This window comes from Pseudophryne corroboree, chromosome 1 (assembly GCF_028390025.1).
Source record: "Pseudophryne corroboree isolate aPseCor3 chromosome 1, aPseCor3.hap2, whole genome shotgun sequence".
Classification (NCBI taxonomy): Eukaryota; Metazoa; Chordata; class Amphibia; order Anura; family Myobatrachidae; genus Pseudophryne; species Pseudophryne corroboree.
This window is the reverse complement of record NC_086444.1, coordinates 1,245,775,996-1,245,800,039: the sequence shown is the minus strand read 5'-3', so window position 1 is coordinate 1,245,800,039 and position 24,044 is coordinate 1,245,775,996. Positions and strand designations below refer to the sequence as shown.

General features: G+C 43.0%; 1 protein-coding gene across 3 annotated transcripts in view; it reads right to left on the bottom strand.

Annotated features, from left to right (window-relative positions):
- The window catches only part of TTC31 (tetratricopeptide repeat domain 31), a 220,685-nt gene that overhangs the window by 175,859 nt on the left and 20,782 nt on the right, over window positions 1-24,044 (bottom strand). The window contains exon 1 of one of the 3 annotated variants that reach the window (XM_063925774.1): window positions 22,504-23,194. The exons of the other annotated variants lie outside the window; for them this stretch is intronic. Coding sequence (XP_063781844.1) covers window positions 22,504-22,608 — 105 coding nt within the window. The 5' untranslated portion in view covers window positions 22,609-23,194. Of the gene's footprint in view, window positions 1-22,503; window positions 23,195-24,044 lie in introns of those variants that run through there. 3 annotated transcript variants of the gene reach the window in all.

Sequence of the window (24,044 nt, the reverse complement as noted above, 5' to 3'; positions counted from 1 at the left end):
GTATAATGTATATACACCAGTACTTCTATACTGCCAGCCTACACACGCTATACACTCACACCCAGCATATTGTGTACTCCTATGTCCTCCCAGTATAATGTATATATACACCAGTACTTCTATACTGCGAGCCTACACACGCTATACACTCACACCCAGCATATTGTGTACTCCTATGTCCCAGTATAATGTATATACACCAGTACTTCTATACTGCCAGCCTACACACGCTATACACTCATACCCAGCATATTGTGTACTCCTATGTCCCAGTATAATGTATATACACCAGTACTTCTATACTGTGAGCCTACACAAGTTATACACTCACACCCAGCATATTGTGTACTCCTATGTCCCAGTATAATGTATATACACCAGTACTTCTATACTGCGAGCCTACACACGCTATACACTCACACCCAGCATATTGTGTACTCCTATGTCCCAGTATAATGTATATACACCAGTACTTCTATACTGCCAGCCTACACACGCTATACACTCACACCCAGCATATTGTGTACTCCTATGTCGCAGTATAATGTATATACACCAGTCCTCTATACTGCGAGCCTACACACGCTATACACTCACACCCAGCATATTGTGTACTCCTATGTCCCAGAATAATGTATATACACCAGTACTTCTATACTGCCAGCCTACACACACTATACACTCACACCCAGCATATTGTGTACTCCTATGTCCCAGTATAATGTATATACACCAGTACTTCTATACTGCCAGCCTACACACGCTATACACTCACACCCAGCATATTGTGTACTCCTATGTCCCAGTATAATGTATATACACCAGTACTTCTATACTGCCAGCCTACACAAGCTATACACTCACACCCAGCATATTGTGTACTCCTATGTCCCAGTATAATATATATACACCAGTACTTCTATACTGCCAGCCTACACACGCTATACACTCACACCCAGCATATTGTGTACTCCTATGTCCCAGTATAATGTATATACACCAGTCCTCTATACCGAGAGCCTACACACGCTATACACTCACACCCAGCATATTGTGTACTCCTATGTCCTCCCAGTATAATGTATATACACCAGTACTTCTATACTGCCAGCCTACACACGCTATACACTCACACCCAGCATATTGTGTACTCCTATGTCCCAGTATAATGTATATACACCAGTACCTCTATACTGCGAGCCTACACACGCTATACACTCACACCCAGCATATTGTGTACTCCTATGTCCCAGTATAATGTATATACACCAGTACTTCTATACTGCGAGCCTACACACGCTATACACTCACACCCAGCATATTGTGTACTCCTATGTCCCAGTATAATGTATATACACCAGTACTTACATACCGCGAGCCTACACACGCTATACACTCACACCCAGCATATTGTGTACTCCTATGTCCCAGTATAATGTATATACACCAGTACTTCTATACCGCGAGCCTACACACGCTATACACTCACACCCAGCATATTGTGTACTCCTATGTCCCAGTATAATGTATATACACCAGTACTTCTATACCGCGAGCCTACACACGCTATACACTCACACCCAGCATATTGTGTACTCCTATGTCCCAGTATAATGTATATACACCAGTACTTCTATACTGCGAGCCTACACAAGCTATACACTCACACCCAGCATATTGTGTACTCCTATGTCCCAGTATAATGTATATACACCAGTACTTCTATACTAACAGCCTACACACGCTATACACTCACACCCAGCATATTGTGTGCTCCTATGTCCCAGTATAATGTATATACACCAGTACTTCTATACTGCGAGCCTACACAAGCTATACACTCACACCCAGCATATTGTGTTCTCCTATGTCCTCCCAGTAAGATGTAAATACACCAGTACTTCTATACTGCCAGCCTACACACACTATACACTCACACCCAGCATATTGTGTACTCCTATGTCCCAGTATAATGTATATACACCAGTACTTCTATACTGCCAGCCTACACACGCTATAAACTCACACCCAGCATATTGTGTACTCCTATGTCCCAGTATAATGTATATACACCAGTACTTCTATACTGCCAGCCTACACAAGCTATACACTCACACCCAGCATATTGTGTACTCCTATGTCCCAGTATAATGTATATATACACCAGTACATCTATACTGCGAGCCTACACAAGCTATACACTCACACCCAGCATATTGTGTACTCCTATGTCCCAGTATAATGTATATACACCAGTACTTCTATACTGCCAGCCTACACACGCTATACACTCACACCCAGCATATTGTGTACTCCTATGTCCCAGTATAATGTATATACACCAGTACTTCTATACTGCCAGCCTACACACGCTATACACTCACACCCAGCATATTGTGTACTCCTATGTCCCAGTATAATGTATATACACCAGTACTTCTATACTGCCAGCCTACACACGCTATACACTCACACCCAGCATATTGTGTACTCCTATGTCCTCCCAGTATAATGTATATACACCAGTACTTCTATACTGCGAGCCTACACACGCTATACACTCACACCCAGCATATTGTGTACTCCTATGTCCCAGTATAATGTATATATACACCAGTACTTCTATACTGCGAGCCTACACAAGCTATACACTCACACCCAGCATATTGTGTACTCCTATGTCCTCCCAGTATAATGTATATACACCAGTACTTCTATACTGCGAGCCTACACACGCTATACACTCACACCCAGCATATTGTGTACTCCTATGTCCCAGTATAATGTATATATACACCAGTACTTCTATACTGCGAGCCTACACAAGCTATACACTCACATCCAGCATATTGTGTACTCCTATGTCCCAGTATAATGTATATACACCAGTACTTCTATACTGCCAGCCTACACACGCTATACACTCACACCCAGCATATTGTGTACTCCTATGTCCCAGTATAATGTATATACACCAGTACTTCTATACTGCGAGCCTACACACGCTATACACTCACACCCAGCATATTGTGTACTCCTATGTCCCAGTATAATGTATATACACCAGTACTTCTATACTGCCAGCCTACACACGCTATACACTCACACCCAGCATATTGTGTACTCCTATGTCCCAGTATAATGTATATACACCAGTACTTCTATACTGCCAGCCTACACACGCTATACACTCACACCCAGCATATTGTGTACTCCTATGTCCTCCCAGTATAATGTATATATACACCAGTACTTCTATACTGCGAGCCTACACACGCTATACACTCACACCCAGCATATTGTGTACTCCTATGTCCCAGTATAATGTATATACACCAGTACTTCTATACTGCCAGCCTACACACGCTATACACTCATACCCAGCATATTGTGTACTCCTATGTCCCAGTATAATGTATATACACCAGTACTTCTATACTGTGAGCCTACACAAGTTATACACTCACACCCAGCATATTGTGTACTCCTATGTCCCAGTATAATGTATATACACCAGTACTTCTATACTGCGAGCCTACACACGCTATACACTCACACCCAGCATATTGTGTACTCCTATGTCCCAGTATAATGTATATACACCAGTACTTCTATACTGCCAGCCTACACACGCTATACACTCACACCCAGCATATTGTGTACTCCTATGTCGCAGTATAATGTATATACACCAGTCCTCTATACTGCGAGCCTACACACGCTATACACTCACACCCAGCATATTGTGTACTCCTATGTCCCAGAATAATGTATATACACCAGTACTTCTATACTGCCAGCCTACACACACTATACACTCACACCCAGCATATTGTGTACTCCTATGTCCCAGTATAATGTATATACACCAGTACTTCTATACTGCCAGCCTACACACGCTATACACTCACACCCAGCATATTGTGTACTCCTATGTCCCAGTATAATGTATATACACCAGTACTTCTATACTGCCAGCCTACACAAGCTATACACTCACACCCAGCATATTGTGTACTCCTATGTCCCAGTATAATATATATACACCAGTACTTCTATACTGCCAGCCTACACACGCTATACACTCACACCCAGCATATTGTGTACTCCTATGTCCCAGTATAATGTATATACACCAGTCCTCTATACCGAGAGCCTACACACGCTATACACTCACACCCAGCATATTGTGTACTCCTATGTCCTCCCAGTATAATGTATATACACCAGTACTTCTATACTGCCAGCCTACACACGCTATACACTCACACCCAGCATATTGTGTACTCCTATGTCCCAGTATAATGTATATACACCAGTACCTCTATACTGCGAGCCTACACACGCTATACACTCACACCCAGCATATTGTGTACTCCTATGTCCCAGTATAATGTATATACACCAGTACTTCTATACTGCGAGCCTACACACGCTATACACTCACACCCAGCATATTGTGTACTCCTATGTCCCAGTATAATGTATATACACCAGTACTTACATACTGCGAGCCTACACACGCTATACACTCACACCCAGCATATTGTGTACTCCTATGTCCCAGTATAATGTATATACACCAGTACTTCTATACCGCGAGCCTACACACGCTATACACTCACACCCAGCATATTGTGTACTCCTATGTCCCAGTATAATGTATATACACCAGTACTTCTATACCGCGAGCCTACACACGCTATACACTCACACCCAGCATATTGTGTACTCCTATGTCCCAGTATAATGTATATACACCAGTACTTCTATACTGCGAGCCTACACAAGCTATACACTCACACCCAGCATATTGTGTACTCCTATGTCCCAGTATAATGTATATACACCAGTACTTCTATACTAACAGCCTACACACGCTATACACTCACACCCAGCATATTGTGTGCTCCTATGTCCCAGTATAATGTATATACACCAGTACTTCTATACTGCGAGCCTACACAAGCTATACACTCACACCCAGCATATTGTGTTCTCCTATGTCCTCCCAGTAAGATGTAAATACACCAGTACTTCTATACTGCCAGCCTACACACACTATACACTCACACCCAGCATATTGTGTACTCCTATGTCCCAGTATAATGTATATACACCAGTACTTCTATACTGCCAGCCTACACACGCTATAAACTCACACCCAGCATATTGTGTACTCCTATGTCCCAGTATAATGTATATACACCAGTACTTCTATACTGCCAGCCTACACAAGCTATACACTCACACCCAGCATATTGTGTACTCCTATGTCCCAGTATAATGTATATATACACCAGTACATCTATACTGCGAGCCTACACAAGCTATACACTCACACCCAGCATATTGTGTACTCCTATGTCCCAGTATAATGTATATACACCAGTACTTCTATACTGCCAGCCTACACACGCTATACACTCACACCCAGCATATTGTGTACTCCTATGTCCCAGTATAATGTATATACACCAGTACTTCTATACTGCCAGCCTACACACGCTATACACTCACACCCAGCATATTGTGTACTCCTATGTCCCAGTATAATGTATATACACCAGTACTTCTATACTGCCAGCCTACACACGCTATACACTCACACCCAGCATATTGTGTACTCCTATGTCCTCCCAGTATAATGTATATACACCAGTACTTCTATACTGCGAGCCTACACACGCTATACACTCACACCCAGCATATTGTGTACTCCTATGTCCCAGTATAATGTATATATACACCAGTACTTCTATACTGCGAGCCTACACAAGCTATACACTCACACCCAGCATATTGTGTACTCCTATGTCCTCCCAGTATAATGTATATACACCAGTACTTCTATACTGCGAGCCTACACACGCTATACACTCACACCCAGCATATTGTGTACTCCTATGTCCCAGTATAATGTATATATACACCAGTACTTCTATACTGCGAGCCTACACAAGCTATACACTCACATCCAGCATATTGTGTACTCCTATGTCCCAGTATAATGTATATACACCAGTACTTCTATACTGCCAGCCTACACACGCTATACACTCACACCCAGCATATTGTGTACTCCTATGTCCCAGTATAATGTATATACACCAGTACTTCTATACTGCGAGCCTACACACGCTATACACTCACACCCAGCATATTGTGTACTCCTATGTCCCAGTATAATGTATATACACCAGTACTTCTATACTGCCAGCCTACACACGCTATACACTCACACCCAGCATATTGTGTACTCCTATGTCCCAGTATAATGTATATACACCAGTACTTCTATACTGCCAGCCTACACACGCTATACACTCACACCCAGCATATTGTGTACTCCTATGTCCCAGTATAATGTATATACACCAGTACTTCTATACTGCAAGCCTACACAAGCTATACACTCACACCCAGCATATTGTGTACTCCTGTGTCCCAGTATAATGTATATACACCAGTACTTCTATACTGCAAGCCTACACACGCTATACACTCACACCCAGCATATTGTGTACTCCTATGTCCTCCCAGTATAATGTATATACACCAGTACTTCTATACTGCCAGCCTACACACGCTATACACTCACACCCAGCATATTGTGTACTCCTATGTCCCAGTATAATGTATATACACCAGTACTTCTATACTGCGAGCCTACACACGCTATACACTCACACCCAGCATATTGTGTACTCCTATGTCCCAGTATAATGTATATACACCAGTACTTCTATACTGCCAGCCTACACAAGCTATACACTCACACCCAGCATATTGTGTACTCCTATGTCCTCCCAGTATAATGTATATACACCAGTACTTCTATACAGCGAGCCTACACACGCTATACACTCACACCCAGCATATTGTGTACTCCTATGTCCCAGTATAATGTATATATACACTAGTACTCTATACTGCCAGCCTACACACGCTATACACTCACACCCAGCATATTGTGTACTCCTATGTCCCAGTATAATGTATATACACCAGTACTTCTATACTGCGAGCCTACACACGCTATACACTCACACCCAGCATATTGTGTACTCCTATGTCCCAGTATAATGTATATACACCAGTACTTCTATACCGAGAGCCTACACACGCTATACACTCACACCCAGCATATTGTGTACTCCTATGTCCCAGTATAATGTATATATACACCAGTACTTCTATACTGCGAGCCTACACAAGTTATACACTCACACCCAGCATATTGTGTACTCCTATGTCCCAGTATAATGTATATACACCAGTACTTCTATACTGCGAGCCTACACACGCTATGCACTCACACCCAGCATATTGTGTACTCCTATGTCCCAGTATAATGTATATACACCAGTACTTCTATACTGCGAGCCTACACACGCTATACACTCACACCCAGCATATTGTGTACTCCTATGTCCCAGTATAATGTATATACACCAGTACTTCTATACTGCCAGCCTACACACGCTATACACTCACACCCAGCATATTGTGTACTCCTATGTCCCAGTATAATGTATATACACCAGTACTTCTATACTGCCAGCCTACACACGCTATACACTCACACCCAGCATATTGTGTACTCCTATGTCCCAGTATAATGTATATACACCAGTACTTCTATACTGCGAGCCTACACACGCTATACACTCACACCCAGCATATTGTGTACTCCTATGTCCCAGTATAATGTATATACACCAGTACTTCTATACTGCGAGCCTACACACGCTATACACTCACACCCAGCATATTGTGTACTCCTATGTCCCAGTATAATGTATATACACCAGTACTTCTATACTGCCAGCCTACACACGCTATACACTCACACCCAGCATATTGTGTACTCCTATGTCCCAGTATAATGTATATACACCAGTACTTCTATACTGCGAGCCTACACACGCTATACACTCACACCCAGCATATTGTGTACTCCTATGTCCCAGTATAATGTATATACACCAGTACTTCTATACTGCGAGCCTACACACGCTATACACTCACACCCAGCATATTGTGTACTCCTATGTCCCAGTATAATGTATATACACCAGTACTTCTATACTGCGAGCCTACACGCTATACACTCACACCCAGCATATTGTGTACTCCTATGTCCCAGTATAATGTATATACACCAGTACTTCTATACTGCCAGCCTACACACGCTATACACTCACACCCAGCATATTGTGTACTCCTATGTCCTCCCAGTATAATGTATATATACACCAGTACTTCTATACTGCGAGCCTACACACGCTATACACTCACACCCAGCATATTGTGTACTCCTATGTCCCAGTATAATGTATATACACCAGTACTTCTATACTGCCAGCCTACACACGCTATACACTCATACCCAGCATATTGTGTACTCCTATGTCCCAGTATAATGTATATACACCAGTACTTCTATACTGTGAGCCTACACAAGTTATACACTCACACCCAGCATATTGTGTACTCCTATGTCCCAGTATAATGTATATACACCAGTACTTCTATACTGCGAGCCTACACACGCTATACACTCACACCCAGCATATTGTGTACTCCTATGTCCCAGTATAATGTATATACACCAGTACTTCTATACTGCCAGCCTACACACGCTATACACTCACACCCAGCATATTGTGTACTCCTATGTCGCAGTATAATGTATATACACCAGTCCTCTATACTGCGAGCCTACACACGCTATACACTCACACCCAGCATATTGTGTACTCCTATGTCCCAGAATAATGTATATACACCAGTACTTCTATACTGCCAGCCTACACACACTATACACTCACACCCAGCATATTGTGTACTCCTATGTCCCAGTATAATGTATATACACCAGTACTTCTATACTGCCAGCCTACACACGCTATACACTCACACCCAGCATATTGTGTACTCCTATGTCCCAGTATAATGTATATACACCAGTACTTCTATACTGCCAGCCTACACAAGCTATACACTCACACCCAGCATATTGTGTACTCCTATGTCCCAGTATAATATATATACACCAGTACTTCTATACTGCCAGCCTACACACGCTATACACTCACACCCAGCATATTGTGTACTCCTATGTCCCAGTATAATGTATATACACCAGTCCTCTATACCGAGAGCCTACACACGCTATACACTCACACCCAGCATATTGTGTACTCCTATGTCCTCCCAGTATAATGTATATACACCAGTACTTCTATACTGCCAGCCTACACACGCTATACACTCACACCCAGCATATTGTGTACTCCTATGTCCCAGTATAATGTATATACACCAGTACCTCTATACTGCGAGCCTACACACGCTATACACTCACACCCAGCATATTGTGTACTCCTATGTCCCAGTATAATGTATATACACCAGTACTTACATACTGCGAGCCTACACACGCTATACACTCACACCCAGCATATTGTGTACTCCTATGTCCCAGTATAATGTATATACACCAGTACTTCTATACCGCGAGCCTACACACGCTATACACTCACACCCAGCATATTGTGTACTCCTATGTCCCAGTATAATGTATATACACCAGTACTTCTATACCGCGAGCCTACACACGCTATACACTCACACCCAGCATATTGTGTACTCCTATGTCCCAGTATAATGTATATACACCAGTACTTCTATACTGCGAGCCTACACAAGCTATACACTCACACCCAGCATATTGTGTACTCCTATGTCCCAGTATAATGTATATACACCAGTACTTCTATACTAACAGCCTACACACGCTATACACTCACACCCAGCATATTGTGTGCTCCTATGTCCCAGTATAATGTATATACACCAGTACTTCTATACTGCGAGCCTACACAAGCTATACACTCACACCCAGCATATTGTGTTCTCCTATGTCCTCCCAGTAAGATGTAAATACACCAGTACTTCTATACTGCCAGCCTACACACACTATACACTCACACCCAGCATATTGTGTACTCCTATGTCCCAGTATAATGTATATACACCAGTACTTCTATACTGCCAGCCTACACACGCTATAAACTCACACCCAGCATATTGTGTACTCCTATGTCCCAGTATAATGTATATACACCAGTACTTCTATACTGCCAGCCTACACAAGCTATACACTCACACCCAGCATATTGTGTACTCCTATGTCCCAGTATAATGTATATATACACCAGTACATCTATACTGCGAGCCTACACAAGCTATACACTCACACCCAGCATATTGTGTACTCCTATGTCCCAGTATAATGTATATACACCAGTACTTCTATACTGCCAGCCTACACACGCTATACACTCACACCCAGCATATTGTGTACTCCTATGTCCCAGTATAATGTATATACACCAGTACTTCTATACTGCCAGCCTACACACGCTATACACTCACACCCAGCATATTGTGTACTCCTATGTCCCAGTATAATGTATATACACCAGTACTTCTATACTGCCAGCCTACACACGCTATACACTCACACCCAGCATATTGTGTACTCCTATGTCCTCCCAGTATAATGTATATACACCAGTACTTCTATACTGCGAGCCTACACACGCTATACACTCACACCCAGCATATTGTGTACTCCTATGTCCCAGTATAATGTATATATACACCAGTACTTCTATACTGCGAGCCTACACAAGCTATACACTCACACCCAGCATATTGTGTACTCCTATGTCCTCCCAGTATAATGTATATACACCAGTACTTCTATACTGCGAGCCTACACACGCTATACACTCACACCCAGCATATTGTGTACTCCTATGTCCCAGTATAATGTATATATACACCAGTACTTCTATACTGCGAGCCTACACAAGCTATACACTCACATCCAGCATATTGTGTACTCCTATGTCCCAGTATAATGTATATACACCAGTACTTCTATACTGCGAGCCTACACACGCTATACACTCACACCCAGCATATTGTGTACTCCTATGTCCCAGTATAATGTATATATACACCAGTACTTCTATACTGCGAGCCTACACACACTATACACTCACACCCAGCATATTGTGTACTCCTATGTCCCAGTATAATGTATATACACCAGTACTTCTATACTGCGAGCCTACACACGCTATACACTCACACCCAGCATATTGTGTACTCCTATGTCCCAGTATAATGTATATACACCAGTACTTCTATACTGCCAGCCTACACACGCTATACACTCACACCCAGCATATTGTGTACTCCTATGTCCCAGTATAATGTATATACACCAGTACTTCTATACTGCGAGCCTACACAAGTTATACACTCACACCCAGCATATTGTGTACTCCTATGTCCCAGTATAATGTATATACACCAGTACTTCTATACTGCGAGCCTACACACGCTATACACTCACACCCAGCATATTGTGTACTCCTATGTCCCAGTATAATGTATATACACCAGTACTTCTATACTGCCAGCCTACACACGCTATACACTCACACCCAGCATATTGTGTACTCCTATGTCCTCCCAGTATAATATATATACACCAGTACTTCTATACTGCGAGCCTACACACGCTATACACTCACACCCAGCATATTGTGTACTCCTATGTCCCAGTATAATGTATATACACCAGTACTTCTATACTGCGAGCCTACACAAGTTATACACTCACACCCAGCATATTGTGTACTCCTATGTCCCAGTATAATGTATATACACCAGTACTTCTATACTGCGAGCCTACACACGCTATACACTCACACCCAGCATATTGTGTACTCCTATGTCCCAGTATAATGTATATACACCAGTCCTCTATACTGCGAGCCTACACACGCTATACACTCACACCCAGCATATTGTGTACTCCTATGTCCCAGTATAATGTATATACACCAGTACTTCTATACTGCCAGCCTACACACGCTATACACTCACACCCAGCATATTGTGTACTCCTATGTCGCAGTATAATGTATATACACCAGTCCTCTATACTGCGAGCCTACACACGCTATACACTCACACCCAGCATATTGTGTACTCCTATGTCCCAGTATAATGTATATACACCAGTACTTCTATACTGCCAGCCTACACACACTATACACTCACACCCAGCATATTGTGTACTCCTATGTCCCAGTATAATGTATATACACCAGTACTTCTATACTGCCAGCCTACACACGCTATACACTCACACCCAGCATATTGTGTACTCCTATGTCCCAGTATAATGTATATACACCAGTACTTCTATACTGCCAGCCTACACAAGCTATACACTCACACCCAGCATATTGTGTACTCCTATGTCCCAGTATAATATATATATACACCAGTACTTCTATACTGCCAGCCTACACACGCTATACACTCACACCCAGCATATTGTGTACTCCTATGTCCCAGTATAATGTATATACACCAGTCCTCTATACCGAGAGCCTACACACGCTATACACTCACACCCAGCATATTGTGTACTCCTATGTCCTCCCAGTATAATGTATATACACCAGTACCTCTATACTGCGAGCCTACACACGCTATACACTCACACCCAGCATATTGTGTACTCCTATGTCCCAGTATAATGTATATACACCAGTACTTCTATACTGCGAGCCTACACACGCTATACACTCACACCCAGCATATTGTGTACTCCTATGTCCCAGTATAATGTATATACACCAGTACTTACATACTGCGAGCCTACACACGCTATACACTCACACCCAGCATATTGTGTACTCCTATGTCCCAGTATAATGTATATACACCAGTACTTCTATACTGCGAGCCTACACACGCTATACACTCACACCCAGCATATTGTGTACTCCTATGTCCCAGTATAATGTATATACACCAGTACTTCTATACTGCGAGCCTACACAAGCTATACACTCACACCCAGCATATTGTGTACTCCTATGTCCCAGTATAATGTATATACACCAGTACTTCTATACTGCCAGCCTACACACGCTATACACTCACACCCAGCATATTGTGTACTCCTATGTCCCAGTATAATGTATATACACCAGTACTTCTATACTGCCAGCCTACACACGCTATACACTCACACCCAGCATATTGTGTACTCCTATGTCGCAGTATAATGTATATACACCAGTACTTCTATACTGCCAGCCTACACACGCTATACACTCACACCCAGCATATTGTGTACTCCTATGTCCTCCCAGTATAATGTATATACACCAGTACTTCTATACTGCGAGCCTACACACGCTATACACTCACACCCAGCATATTGTGTACTCCTATGTCCCAGTATAATGTATATATACACCAGTACTTCTATACTGCGAGCCTACACAAGCTATACACTCACACCCAGCATATTGTGTACTCCTATGTCCCAGTATAATGTATATACACCAGTACTTCTATACTGCGAGCCTACACAAGCTATACACTCACACCCAGCATATTGTGTACTCCTATGTCCCAGTATAATGTATATACACCAGTACTTCTATACTGCGAGCCTACACACGCTATACACTCACACCCAGCATATTGTGTACTCCTATGTCCCAGTATAATGTATATACACCAGTACTTCTATACTGCGAGCCTACACACGCTATACACTCACACCCAGCATATTGTGTACTCCTATGTCCCAGTATAATGTATATACACCAGTACTTCTATACTGCCAGCCTACACAAGCTATACACTCACACCCAGCATATTGTGTACTCCTATGTCCCAGTATAATGTATATACACCAGTACTTCTATACTGCGAGCCTACACACGCTATACACTTACATCCAGCATATTGTGTACTCCTATGTCCCAGTATAATGTATATACACCAGTACTTCTATACTGCGAGCCTACACACGCTATACACTCACACCCAGCATATTGTGTACTCCTATGTCCCAGTATAATGTATATATACACCAGTACTTCTATACTGCGAGCCTACACACACTATACACTCACACCCAGCATATTGTGTACTCCTATGTCCCAGTATAATGTATATACACCAGTACTTCTATACTGCGAGCCTACACACGCTATACACTCACACCCAGCATATTGTGTACTCCTATGTCCCAGTATAATGTATATACACCAGTACTTCTATACTGCCAGCCTACACAAGCTATACACTCACACCCAGCATATTGTGTACTCCTATGTCCCAGTATAATGTATATACACCAGTACTTCTATACTGCCAGCCCACACACGCTATACACTCACACCCAGCATATTGTGTACTCCTATGTCCCAGTATAATGTATATACACCAGTACTTCTATACTGCGAGCCTACACACGCTATACACTCACACCCAGCATATTGTGTACTCCTATGTCGCAGTATAATGTATATACACCAGTCCTCTATACTGCGAGCCTACACACGCTATACACTCACACCCAGCATATTGTGTACTCCTATGTCCCAGTATAATGTATATACACCAGTACTTCTATACTGCCAGCCTACACACACTATACACTCACACCCAGCATATTGTGTACTCCTATGTCCCAGTATAATGTATATACACCAGTACTTCTATACTGCCAGCCTACACACGCTATACACTCACACCCAGCATATTGTGTACTCCTATGTCCCAGTATAATGTATATACACCAGTACTTCTATACTGCCAGCCTACACAAGCTATACACTCACACCCAGCATATTGTGTACTCCTATGTCCCAGTATAATATATATACACCAGTACTTCTATACTGCCAGCCTACACACGCTATACACTCACACCCAGCATATTGTGTACTCCTATGTCCCAGTATAATGTATATACACCAGTCCTCTATACCGAGAGCCTACACACGCTATACACTCACACCCAGCATATTGTGTACTCCTATGTCCTCCCAGTATAATGTATATACACCAGTACTTCTATACTGCCAGCCTACACACGCTATACACTCACACCCAGCATATTGTGTACTCCTATGTCCCAGTATAATGTATATACACCAGTACCTCTATACTGCGAGCCTACACACGCTATACACTCACACCCAGCATATTGTGTACTCCTATGTCCCAGTATAATGTATATACACCAGTACTTCTATACTGCGAGCCTACACACGCTATACACTCACACCCAGCATATTGTGTACTCCTATGTCCCAGTATAATGTATATACACCAGTACTTACATACTGCGAGCCTACACACGCTATACACTCACACCCAGCATATTGTGTACTCCTATGTCCCAGTATAATGTATATACACCAGTACTTCTATACCGCGAGCCTACACACGCTATACACTCACACCCAGCATATTGTGTACTCCTATGTCCCAGTATAATGTATATACACCAGTACTTCTATACTGCGAGCCTACACAAGCTATACACTCACACCCAGCATATTGTGTACTCCTATGTCCCAGTATAATGTATATACACCAGTACTTCTATACTAACAGCCTACACACGCTATACACTCACACCCAGCATATTGTGTGCTCCTATGTCCCAGTATAATGTATATACACCAGTACTTCTATACTGCGAGCCTACACAAGCTATACACTCACACCCAGCATATTGTGTTCTCCTATGTCCTCCCAGTAAGATGTAAATACACCAGTACTTCTATACTGCCAGCCTACACACACTATACACTCACACCCAGCATATTGTGTACTCCTATGTCCCAGTATAATGTATATACACCAGTACTTCTATACTGCCAGCCTACACACGCTATAAACTCACACCCAGCATATTGTGTACTCCTATGTCCCAGTATAATGTATATACACCAGTACTTCTATACTGCCAGCCTACACAAGCTATACACTCACACCCAGCATATTGTGTACTCCTATGTCCCAGTATAATGTATATATACACCAGTACATCTATACTGCGAGCCTACACAAGCTATACACTCACACCCAGCATATTGTGTACTCCTATGTCCCAGTATAATGTATATACACCAGTACTTCTATACTGCCAGCCTACACACGCTATACACTCACACCCAGCATATTGTGTACTCCTATGTCCCAGTATAATGTATATACACCAGTACTTCTATACTGCCAGCCTACACACGCTATACACTCACACCCAGCATATTGTGTACTCCTATGTCCCAGTATAATGTATATACACCAGTACTTCTATACTGCCAGCCTACACACGCTATACACTCACACCCAGCATATTGTGTACTCCTATGTCCTCCCAGTATAATGTATATACACCAGTACTTCTATACTGCGAGCCTACACACGCTATACACTCACACCCAGCATATTGTGTACTCCTATGTCCCAGTATAATGTATATATACACCAGTACTTCTATACTGCGAGCCTACACAAGCTATACACTCACACCCAGCATATTGTGTACTCCTATGTCCTCCCAGTATAATGTATATACACCAGTACTTCTATACTGCGAGCCTACACACGCTATACACTCACACCCAGCATATTGTGTACTCCTATGTCCCAGTATAATGTATATATACACCAGTACATCTATACTGCGAGCCTACACAAGCTATACACTCACACCCAGCATATTGTGTACTCCTATGTCCCAGTATAATGTATATACACCAGTACTTCTATACTGCCAGCCTACACACGCTATACACTCACACCCAGCATATTGTGTACTCCTATGTCCTCCCAGTATAATGTATATACACCAGTACTTCTATACTGCGAGCCTACACACGCTATACACTCACACCCAGCATATTGTGTACTCCTATGTCCCAGTATAATGTATATATACACCAGTACTTCTATACTGCGAGCCTACACAAGCTATACACTCACACCCAGCATATTGTGTACTCCTATGTCCTCCCAGTATAATGTATATACACCAGTACTTCTATACTGCCAGCCTACACAAGCTATACACTCACACCCAGCATATTGTGTACTCCTATGTCCCAGTATAATGTATATATACACCAGTACATCTATACTGCGAGCCTACACAAGCTATACACTCACACCCAGCATATTGTGTACTCCTATGTCCCAGTATAATGTATATATACACCAGTACATCTATACTGCGAGCCTACACAAGCTATACACTCACACCCAGCATATTGTGTACTCCTATGTCCCAGTATAATGTATATACACCAGTACTTCTATACTGCCAGCCTACACACGCTATACACTCACACCCAGCATATTGTGTACTCCTATGTCCCAGTATAATGTATATACACCAGTACTTCTATACTGCCAGCCTACACACGCTATACACTCACACCCAGCATATTGTGTACTCCTATGTCCCAGTATAATGTATATACACCAGTACTTCTATACTGCCAGCCTACACACGCTATACACTCACACCCAGCATATTGTGTACTCCTATGTCCTCCCAGTATAATGTATATACACCAGTACTTCTATACTGCGAGCCTACACACGCTATACACTCACACCCAGCATATTGTGTACTCCTATGTCCCAGTATAATGTATATATACACCAGTACTTCTATACTGCGAGCCTACACAAGCTATACACTCACACCCAGCATATTGTGTACTCCTATGTCCTCCCAGTATAATGTATATACACCAGTACTTCTATACTGCGAGCCTACACACGCTATACACTCACACCCAGCATATTGTGTACTCCTATGTCCCAGTATAATGTATATATACACCAGTACTTCTATACTGCGAGCCTACACAAGCTATACACTCACATCCAGCATATTGTGTACTCCTATGTCCCAGTATAATGTATATACACCAGTACTTCTATACTGCGAGCCTACACACGCTATACACTCACACCCAGCATATTGTGTACTCCTATGTCCCAGTATAATGTATATATACACCAGTACTTCTATACTGCGAGCCTACACACACTATACACTCACACCCAGCATATTGTGTACTCCTATGTCCCAGTATAATGTATATACACCAGTACTTCTATACTGCGAGCCTACACACGCTATACACTCACACCCAGCATATTGTGTACTCCTATGTCCCAGTATAATGTATATACACCAGTACTTCTATACTGCCAGCCTACACACGCTATACACTCACACCCAGCATATTGTGTACTCCTATGTCCCAGTATAATGTATATACACCAGTACTTCTATACTGCGAGCCTACACAAGTTATACACTCACACCCAGCATATTGTGTACTCCTATGTCCCAGTATAATGTATATACACCAGTACTTCTATACTGCGAGCCTACACACGCTATACACTCACACCCAGCATATTGTGTACTCCTATGTCCCAGTATAATGTATATACACCAGTACTTCTATACTGCCAGCCTACACACGCTATACACTCACACCCAGCATATTGTGTACTCCTATGTCCTCCCAGTATAATATATATACACCAGTACTTCTATACTGCGAGCCTACACACGCTATACACTCACACCCAGCATATTGTGTACTCCTATGTCCCAGTATAATGTATATACACCAGTACTTCTATACTGCCAGCCTACACACGCTATACACTCATACCCAGCATATTGTGTACTCCTATGTCCCAATATAATGTATATACACCAGTACTTCTATACTGCGAGCCTACACAAGTTATACACTCACACCCAGCATATTGTGTACTCCTATGTCCCAGTATAATGTATATACACCAGTACTTCTATACTGCGAGCCTACACACGCTATACACTCACACCCAGCATATTGTGTACTCCTATGTCCCAGTATAATGTATATACACCAGTCCTCTATACTGCGAGCCTACACACGCTATACACTCACACCCAGCATATTGTGTACTCCTATGTCCCAGTATAATGTATATACACCAGTACTTCTATACTGCCAGCCTACACACGCTATACACTCACACCCAGCATATTGTGTACTCCTATGTCGCAGTATAATGTATATACACCAGTCCTCTATACTGCGAGCCTACACACGCTATACACTCACACCCAGCATATTGTGTACTCCTATGTCCCAGTATAATGTATATACACCAGTACTTCTATACTGCCAGCCTACACACACTATACACTCACACCCAGCATATTGTGTACTCCTATGTCCCAGTATAATGTATATACACCAGTACTTCTATACTGCCAGCCTACACACGCTATACACTCACACCCAGCATATTGTGTACTCCTATGTCCCAGTATAATGTATATACACCAGTACTTCTATACTGCCAGCCTACACAAGCTATACACTCACACCCAGCATATTGTGTACTCCTATGTCCCAGTATAATATATATATACACCAGTACTTCTATACTGCCAGCCTACACACGCTATACACTCACACCCAGCATATTGTGTACTCCTATGTCCCAGTATAATGTATATACACCAGTCCTCTATACCGAGAGCCTACACACGCTATACACTCACACCCAGCATATTGTGTACTCCTATGTCCTCCCAGTATAATGTATATACACCAGTACCTCTATACTGCGAGCCTACACACGCTATACACTCACACCCAGCATATTGTGTACTCCTATGTCCCAGTATAATGTATATACACCAGTACTTCTATACTGCGAGCCTACACACGCTATACACTCACACCCAGCATATTGTGTACTCCTATGTCCCAGTATAATGTATATACACCAGTACTTACATACTGCGAGCCTACACACGCTATACACTCACACCCAGCATATTGTGTACTCCTATGTCCCAGTATAATGTATATACACCAGTACTTCTATACTAACAGCCTACACACGCTATACACTCACACCCAGCATATTGTGTGCTCCTATGTCCCAGTATAATGTATATACACCAGTACTTCTATACTGCGAGCCTACACAAGCTATACACTCACACCCAGCATATTGTGTTCTCCTATGTCCTCCCAGTAAGATGTATATACACCAGTACTTCTATACTGCCAGCCTACACACACTATACACTCACACCCAGCATATTGTGTACTCCTATGTCCCAGTATAATGTATATATACACCAGTACTTCTATACTGCGAGCCTACACACGCTATACACTCACACCCAGCATATTGTGTACTCCTATGTCCCAGTATAATGTATATACACCAGTACTTCTATACTGCCAGCCTACACAAGCTATACACTCACACCCAGCATATTGTGTACTCCTATGTCCCAGTATAATGTATATACACCAGTACTTCTATACTGCCAGCCTACACAAGTTATACACTCACACCCAGCATATTGTGTACTCCTGTGTCCCAGTATAATGTATATATACACCAGTACTTCTATACTGCGAGCCTACACACGCTATACACTCACACCCAGCATATTGTGTACTCCTATGTCCCAGTATAATGTATATATACACCAGTACTTCTATACTGCCAGCCTACACACGCTATACACTCACACCCAGCATATTGTGTACTCCTATGTCCCAGTATAATGTATATACACCAGTACTTCTATACTGCAAGCCTACACACGCTATACACTCACACCCAGCATATTGTGTACTCCTATGTCCCAGTATAATGTATATACACCAGTACTTCTATACTGCCAGCCTACACAAGCTATACACTAACACCCAGCATATTGTGTACTCCTATGTCCCAGTATAATGTATATACACCAGTACTTCTATACTGCCAGCCTACACACGCTATACACTCACACCCAGCATATTGTGTACTCCTATGTCCCAGTATAATGTATATACACCAGTACTTCTATACTGCCAGCCTACACACGCTATACACTCACACCCAGCATATTGTGTACTCCTATGTCCCAGTATAATGTATATATACACCAGTACTTCTATACTGCCAGCCTACACACGCTATACACTCACACCCAGCATATTGTGTACTCCTATGTCCTCCCAGTATGATTATATACACCAGTACTTCTATACTGCGAGCCTACACACGCTATACACTCATACCCAGCATATTGTGTACTCCTATGTCCCAGTATAATGTATATACACCAGTACTTCTATACTGCCAGCCTACACACGCTATACACTCACACCCAGCATATTGTGTACTCCTATGTCCCAGTATAATGTATATACACCAGTACTTCTATACTGCCAGCCTACACACGCTATACACTCACACCCAGCATATTGTGTACTCCTATGTCCCAGTATAATGTATATACACCAGTACTTCTATACTGCCAGCCTACACACGCTATACACTCACACCCAGCATATTGTGTACTCCTATGTCCCAGTATAATGTATATACACCAGTACTTCTATACTGCCAGCCTACACAAGCTATACACTCACACCCAGCATATTGTGTACTCCTATGTCCCAGTATTATGTATATACACCAGTACTTCTATACTGCCAGCCTACACAAGTTATACACTCACACCCAGCATATTGTGTACTCCTATGTCCCAGTATAATGTATATATACACCAGTACTTCTATACTGCCAGCCTACACACGCTATACACTCACACCCAGCATATTGTGTACTCCTATGTCCCAGTATAATGTATATACACCAGTACTTCTATACTGCCAGCCTACACACGCTATACACTCACACCCAGCATATTGTGTACTCCTATGTCCTCCCAGTATAATGTATATACACCAGTACTTCTATACTGCGAGCCTACACACGCTATACACTCACACCCAGCATATTGTGTACTCCTATGTCCCAGTATAATGTATATACACCAGTACTTCTATACTGCCAGCCTACACAAGCTATACACTCACACCCAGCATATTGTGTACTCCTATGTCCCAGTATAATGTATATACACCAGTACTTCTATACTGCGAGCCTACACACGCTATACACTCACACCCAGCATATTGTGTAATCCTATGTCCTCCCAGTATGATGTATATACACCAGTACTTCTATACTGCGAGCCTACACACGCTATACACTCACACCCAGCATATTGTGTACTCCTATGTCCTCCCAGTATAATGTATATACACCAGTACTTCTATACTGCCAGCCTACACACGCTATACACTCATACCCAGCATATTGTGTAATCCTATGTCCAAGTATAATGTATATACACCAGTACTTCTATACTGCCAGCCTACACAAGTTATACACTCACACCCAGCATATTGTGTACTCCTATGTCCTCCCAGTATGATGTATATACACCAGTACTTCTATACTGCGAGCCTACACACGCTATACACTCACACCCAGCATTGTGTACTCCTATGTCCTCCCAGTATAATGTATATACACCAGTACTTCTATACTGCGAGCCTACACACGCTATACACTCACACCCAGCATATTGTGTACTCCTATGTCCTCCCAGTATAATGTATATACACCAGTACTTCTATATAAACGTATTAGAATTTGCACCTGAATACCCGGGTATTTAATGTTATTAAGCAGCTGCAATACCTCAATACTGCTGGGGCCGTTATCCATTACTCCGCAGGTGTCCTTTACATATGCGAGGGCGTGAGTCTTGCCAGCCCTGGGGTCACCAGCTGTATCACCCCACATAGCGACAACCAGCCGTCTCTGTTCTTCCCACTGTGTGTGCGCTATTCCCCAGCGCAGCTCGAACCACCGGTGTCAGTGTAGATAAGTCTGCGGCTGTATTTCCCTCTATGCAGAATGTAATGAGCTGTCCTCTGCGATACGTGCGTGGTATTCCGGTGGATGCACTTTAGCAATTCTACTTTCTGCTGGTAAAATCACAGAGTGCGGTACCGTATACTTATATGTTATCGCTGTATCCAGAAGCAGTTCAACGATACTTCTGTATCAACGCTAGATCTGTGTCTCCTTCTTTCGTTATGGTAACGATCACCTATTAGTTGTAACGATGTGTTTCTGTAGGTACCCAGGTACCCTACTACCGCCTCTCATAGGTATTCACAAGTCCAGGGCCGAAGGGCACGACATGGCACTCCTGTGTCGCTACCTCTCCTCTCACGTCCACTCCGCATCTAGTACTCCTAGTGTCCGGCGCTCCTAGGTAAGCAAATCCGCGGACGCCTCTAGCTCTACTGTCTCACTCCGTTCTCCTTCCTCCCGCTGGTGCTATGGCGGCAGCTCTCTCTCTCTCTGGGCGTGCTGACCCTACCCGCTGCAGCAGCCCCGCCCTCTCACACCCACCAACTGCCGCTGTCTCTAGCCCACCTGCAACTTCTGGTTCCTTCTCTCGCACTGCCCACCAATGACGCCACCTCTCAGTGCAAATGTAATAATACTACTACTCACATACAGGTTGGTAGGATATAGCGCTGTATAAGCTGGCCCTTAGGAGAGGTATACAGGGAGACTGGGCCCAGCGTTCCTGGAGACGGTAGGATATAGCGCTGTATAAGCTGGCCCTTAGGAGAGGTATACAGGGAGACTGGGCCTAGCGTTCCTGGAGACGGTAGGATATAGCGCTGTGTATAAGCTGGCCCTTAGGAGAGGTATACAGGGAGACTGGGCCCAGCGTTCCCGGAGACGGCAGGATATAGCGCTGTATAAGCTGGCCCTTAGGAGAGGTATACAGGGAGACTGGGCCCAGCGTTCCTGGAGACGGAAGGATATAGCGCTGTGTATAAGCTGGCCCTTAGGAGAGGTATACAGGGAGACTGGGCCCAGCGTTCCTGGAGATGGTAGGATATAGCGCTGTATAAGCTGGCCCTTAGGAAAGGTATACAGGGAGACTGGGCCCAGCGTTCCTGGAGACGGTAGGATATAGCGCTGTATAAGCTGGCCCTTAGGAGAGGTATACAGGGAGACTGGGCCCAGCGTTCCTGGAGACGGAAGGATATAGCGCTGTGTATAAGCTGGCCCTTAGGAGAGGTATACAGGGAGACTGGGCCCAGCGTTCCTGGAGATGGTAGGATATAGCGCTGTATAAGCTGGCCCTTAGGAAAGGTATACAGGGAGACTGGGCCCAGCGTTCCTGGAGACGGTAGGATATAGCGCTGTATATA